General features: G+C 35.2%; 1 protein-coding gene across 1 annotated transcript; it reads right to left on the reverse strand.

Moving 5' to 3' along the window:
• Window positions 1–4148, reverse strand: LOC114737647 (T-complex protein 1 subunit epsilon). Its single transcript, XM_028925591.1, has 9 exons — window positions 3761–4148; window positions 2753–3071; window positions 2269–2617; window positions 1874–2006; window positions 1686–1738; window positions 1210–1312; window positions 713–879; window positions 528–641; window positions 1–422 (listed from the first exon to the last, which is right to left on the reverse strand). The coding sequence occupies exons 1-9, from the start codon at window positions 3957–3959 to the stop codon at window positions 252–254; spliced, it is 1608 nt and encodes a 535-aa protein (XP_028781424.1). The 5' UTR covers window positions 3960–4148; the 3' UTR covers window positions 1–251.
• Between the last annotated feature and the right edge of the window lie 2170 nt (window positions 4149–6318).

Here is a 6318-nt window from a genome sequence, read left to right on the forward strand (position 1 = left end):
AGAGCAACAAAAACAGGTCCCCACTTCATTTTCTCTCCTGCCCACTGTTACAAGCTCAAAAGTACAATAAATTAATCCATAATTTTTTCAAGACTTGAATAGGATCGTCCAACAAAACAAAAGGCCATTCATCTCCAACACAAAGCCAAGCCAAAATCCATGATACAAATTTAATCAGGGGAACCATATGGTTAATTTCTTGCTCTAGAAACCAAATCAACCCATCAGAACAGAGTTTACAACTAAAGGAATCAGTATTGAGATGGGGATATAACATCATCAATTTTCAGTATCATCTTGACGACTTGAGTCGCAAGCAGAATCTGTTGTTGCTTCCCAATTAACGTCTCAAAGACATCTTGCTCCCGCATATCGTTAGTGCCAACGTCATTGCAATCAATGCCCAAATGGGGATTGTTCTCCTGCAAAATGGTGGCAGCGTCAGAGATAAGCCACAGTATATTCGAAAACTCCAGGGATTGGTCGGAGCCAGGGGGGGCTCAAAGCAATCATAACGCTCGATTTACCTTTATTTGCAGAGACTTCACAGCAGATAGAGTTTCAATAGGTTGGAGACCGCTGTTTTCAGCAAGGGCCATTGGGACAGAGTCCAGTGCATCGGCAAATGCTCTAATAGCATACTGCAGGAGAAAGGAAATTTTCAGCAATTAATACAGCAACATGCATAGCAAAAACAACAATAACCAAATACCTGTTCTACTCCAGGATATCTGTCCGCAGCTGCCTCCACAGCAACAGAAGAGGATATTTCGGCTGAGCCACCACCATATACAATTGAATTGTTGCGGATGAGATTTCTAGCTACACACAAGGCATCATGAAGGCTCCTTTTTGTCTCCTCTATGATCATTTTATTACCTGCCGCCAAAATAGACAGCCTCTGTTAGTTTGTCGTGATTGCCAGACCAAAATAACTAATCAGTCGTAAGTAAATAGTATGTTTAAGAAGTTGCACTCTCACTGCCTCAACCCATGAACTGAATATTGTAAAGCCAATAATACAGATCCTATGTACAAAGAATGAACGAGGTTTAAAATTAAAAACCCATAGTAATATTGATCAGTTCAATATCAATTGTTTTCTCCAAACAGGCAATTCATTAAACAGCGAATCAAAACTAAAATAGTGGAATATAATATGAACCAATTGAATTGGATAGGAAAATGATAACAGGTACATGTCTTCACCTCCTCGAATAAATATTGTCACTGCCCTTGAATTTGCACAATGCTCAATATACAGCATCCGGTCTTTTGTTGTACCAAATGATTTTTCTCGAACCATACCAGCCTTAAATACAAGAGAAGATCACAAATTAATGTAGATTATAACAAAGCGCACAAATAAAAAAATCCGTAAAGAGAAAGAGTCCTTGATGCACAAGATGCCTACCCAACAATGGAAATAGGAAAAGGAAGAAACGGTACACGGCTAAGAGATTCAACCAACTAGTTTTCTGAGGAAAAAGGTATCTCCTACAACTTTCAACTAATTTACCTCCCATTTGCGATTAAAAACAACATGCAAAAATAACAATTAGACAAGTATCTTGGAAAAAGAGGAAAAGAGAAAGGTATTGAAATCATACAAGAAAAAAAAGAGTTCAATCTCCAACAACTAGAAGGGAATAATTATTGTTGAAAAATGAGGGTTGACAGGATACCTTTCCCAACTTTTCTGGAGTTAATTCCTGGAACCTAGGCACAATTCTTCCTCCTGCATCAACAAACAGCTCATCATATCCACATAGGCCAAGAGATAAATGTCCTAGAAATGGTCATAATTCATATACAAAGTACAGTTTCTTAAAGAAGATATATCCAAAACATGAGAAGCTTAAATAAAACAAACCTGTTGCGATTGCTATCAATTCCAGCTCTACACCACCAACCCATCTGACGGCAGGCAAGTTCCTGTGCATTAAGAGATGATTTGCTTCATCATCAAAACCCCATTGGCAGATAACCAGGGTTGCACCTACATCCTGCAAAGAGTAATTGTTAACATTTACATAGATCCAAAAAAATTCTAGCAGGAAACGTTCAGAATTGTTACAGTTGATGAGCCAAAAAATTAATATAAAAGTAGTCCATTTTGAATTTATACCCAGCTAAGCTGATATACCCACCCAAGCCAGATGACAAGGCATTCATATCACAAGATTCATAAAGAATAAGATGCTTAGGCATGATCAGTGAAAACCCACTATTAGCAGAAAAATCAAGGGATTGGTAATAAGAAGTTACCTTGCATTTTTGAACCATGTCATCAAAATACTGCTGTTCTTGCTTCCGTAATGTTTGGAACTTCTCCACTGTATCAATATCAACCTTATGCTTAGTCTTTGGTTTGGGAGGCTCAAAGGGGCAAGTCAGGATAGCAATTTTAGCATTTTCAATTTGCTTTGGCATTTGTGGATGGCTCATGTCCTTGTCTACAATAATTCCATATATCAGCTCTGTATCTTCCAATTTCCCCCCAACCTTTCCTTCTACTTTAATTAGATCTAGGTTAACATCTTTTCTCTCTAGATCAGCTACAGCAAGCACAGCTTTGACAGCGATCTCGGCCAAGCTACGCTTGCACCGGTTGACACTGCAAACAAGATGATTGATTCCACTATTAAAACTTGCTGCTTTATAGTTATATAACTAATTTAATATAATTTAGAAACATGCATTCCATTTATAGTTCAATGATGTATCATGAAATGAATTGAACTGTACGCACATTTTTGAAGAGAGGGTAGTCATACAAGTTTGAACCAGAGGCTCCAGATTGGTTGGTCCAAATTCAAACTTATGAGCTACACGCTCCAAATGTTCAACAGCAATTCGGGATGCAGATTCATAGCCCTCAGCAATCCTAATTGCATGAATTCCTCGTTCCAACAGCCGCTCTGCTTGCTCAAGAAGTGCTCCAGCCAATACAACAACTCCCGTGGTGCCATCACCAATTTCATAATCCTGACTTCTAGATAATTCAACCATCAGTTTTGCAATTTGGTTGTCAACATCCATCTGCTCCAAGATCGTTGCACCATCATTGGCTGTAAACTCACAATGTCACTGTTCAGGAATCTCAATCACAATAAGAAAGCAAAGTTACACACCTTGCATCATTTAAAAATATTTACCTAATATAAACAATCCATTTTATCAACGTCTAAAATGTCATATTCAATTTTGAAGGGATTTCCATTTGAGTCTGCATAGTGCAGTCATACATCCTAACAGAGGGATGCAGACACCAATTTAGGTAATTACTATTAACTAAATGACATCAAATGAATGAGCGCTGCCACTACATATTGACTATTCAAAATTAGCTAAACTGCCACATCAGAAAACTTCATCTTACACTTTCTCAGGGATAACAATCCAAATTAAGCACACAACTTCGAATTATAAGGATAGTGAGTCATTTGGCCAGTAGAAGCTCTAAGACGAGAACCAATGTTCTCAATATCTCTGTGGTTTTCTGACATCAAATTAGAGGTAATACTTTATTAATTTGCCCATTCTTAAAAAGTAAATCTAAGCATAAAATGGTGACGATCTCATTTCGTATAACTACAAAATTATAAAAATAGGCGACGTCATTGCTACATATCGAAATTACAAAACCCAAATGACCCAATAAAAAGGTAAAGAAAAGTATTAGGTTACTAGCTCTAAGCCGAATCAATACTTAAGAGACGTGAAAATATGAGAAATAAGGAGAAGGGAAAGAACTGACTAATGGTGATGTCGCCATCGGGGCTCTGAAGCATCTTGTCCATGCCTTTGGGTCCAAGAGAGGTTCTGAGAATGCGAGCAACAGCTTTGCCGGCCGAAATGTTGGTTTTCTGAGCGTCGAGGCCCCTCAACCGGGTCTTCTGCTCCTGCTCCCTGAGGATTATGAAGGGCCTTCCGAACTCGTCGAAAGCCAGCGCCATTTCGCGAAGTCGAAGACGACGATCTCTCTCAGTCTCAGTCTCACTCTCCTCTCAGAAGCAAACACAGTGTGTACAAGTTTAGAGAAGCACAAGGTCAAGGCGTTCCAGTCCGGCACTGGCTTGGAGAACGAAAGGAAAGCCCTAACAAGCAACTCCTCTGGGATTGGTCCGTTTCTTCTCACTCTTTCGCTGCTTCGTTTTCGAACCGTAGCTCTCGAGGGACCTTTATATATTTGGGCCTCAAATTACTGGACCTGAGCGTGAGTTTTTTTTTTTTTTTTTTTTAAGGACCCTTTATTTTAGCATTGTAGTAATTCTAATTCTTATATTATAAAAAGTACTCCTCCGGTCCTTATTATAAGACCCAATTTGACTTTTTATTTGGTCCTAATTATAAGACCCAATCCATTTTCTCTCTTATATTTATGTATTTTTTTCCAAGATAATCCTTCTAATAATGATAGTTTTAGCCAATATACTTAATTAGCAAGGATATTTTAGGAATAACAACACTTATTTATTATAAATAACCAACTTAACTTACTTCCTTAATCTCCTCAAATAAGTCAATTGGGTCTTATAATTAGGACCGGAGGAGTATTCATTAATAGAGCCAGGTACATTGAAAAATATGGATGTTCAAAGTCCACCTGTTCTGGCTGGTTCGTCCCAATCCTGACCTAGTCCTGATCATATTGAGATAGGACGGGACAGAAGTTGGGACTGGGACGTGGGACAGGATCGGTAGTATTTTTTTATTTTTTTATCATATTATAATTATTAAATATTAAAAATGAAAAATGTTTAAGATATTTTTAATACAAAATATTTATATTTATGGTTTTTAACACATGTAGTTGAATAGTCATTATTTATTTTAGAGCTTTTATAGTTTGTTAATGATTTTTTGAATAGTGAAAATGAATATTGGAATTATTATGTTATTAATTATTATTTATTTGGGTTTTTTTTGTATACTTTATTTGGGTTTTTATTTAAGAGGACTAAGCTCAAAGAACTAAAAAATTTAAAAAAAAGAAACAAAATCCATTGTAACAAGCCCAATCACAATGTAAAAAAAATGTTTAAAAAAAAAATGAAACATCTTGGTCCCATCCCATTCCGATCGAGACTAGAACAATATCAAGACGAAATGGGACACGAAATGGGACACAATCGAAACTAATAAAAAGGACTAATTTTCACATATTATTTTTGATAAAAAAATACTTGTGTCTAGTAAAAAATTTATTTGACAAAAGTTCGTGTTCAATGAATTACACAAGAATTAAAAAAATGAATTGAAACAAAAATTTATTTTATGGAGTGTAATTTTATTGAAATTTATATGTACGAAGCAAGTAAGGTCGGTTCAATTAATGAAAATGATTCCAGTCTTTTTTGAAGGGCATGAGTTTTTTTTTTTTGGTTGCCCATTCTATAAGGATGCGGGTTTGAATTCCATTCATGTTTCTAGAAAGGATAAGTTCATTGTTGAATGTGCTCTATCTAAGTCCTCATTCAATATGATGAGCACCCTATACTGCCGTAGCAATGGGATTAAATTTAGACCATTCGCAATCCAAACTAAACAGTACAAATTTAAAATATTTTAAGAGGATTTGTGATGATTATCCCAATATTTTATTTTTATTTTTTAATTTATAATTTTTTTAAAAATGAAATTATAAAATTCTTAATTTAAATTATATATTTATTAAAATAGAAATATTGTTCAAAGTATAAGTTAAATCTGGACCATCAAGTATGATTTGGATGATCAGGATTAAAGATGAGCACTACATACTTTTATTCTTAATAAATAGAGCACAGAATGTAGTCCCTTGGGGGTGTTATCAGATATTTAATTCTTAAAATATGCAAATATTATATCATGATATTTTATTTCATACTTGAGCAGTATACAATTAGCAGCAATATCCAAGTAGACAATTATATATTTGGGAAAAACCCAACAAAATAACCTTTCCTTAGAGAGAGAGAAAATCAATAACAATTTAAAATAAACGTATAGTAACATTCATACATGCTTTGGAACTTATAATACTACATCTGGTCCTAATTAAAAGATCTTGTTTATAAACTGTAAACAAGATCTTATAATTAAGATCGGAAGTAATAAGCAATAGATGGAAAAACTAATATGCAAGTCCTTATATTTTTCTCCCATTTTGAATCAAGTCCCCAAAGTTATTTTTTGTTTCATGGGATCCTTATATTTCAACCGTTCTATCTATTAATCTTTCTGTTTACAAGACGTTAAACTGAGATTAAGCATCATTAAAGATCCTAATATGGTGTACGAGTGGATTAGACTTGGCAACCCATTCTCTTTCAG

Source organism: Neltuma alba, unplaced genomic scaffold (genome assembly GCF_004799145.2).
Source record: "Neltuma alba isolate B1F8T4 unplaced genomic scaffold, ASM479914v2 tig00013476_pilon, whole genome shotgun sequence".
Lineage (NCBI taxonomy): Eukaryota > Viridiplantae > Streptophyta > Magnoliopsida > Fabales > Fabaceae > Neltuma > Neltuma alba.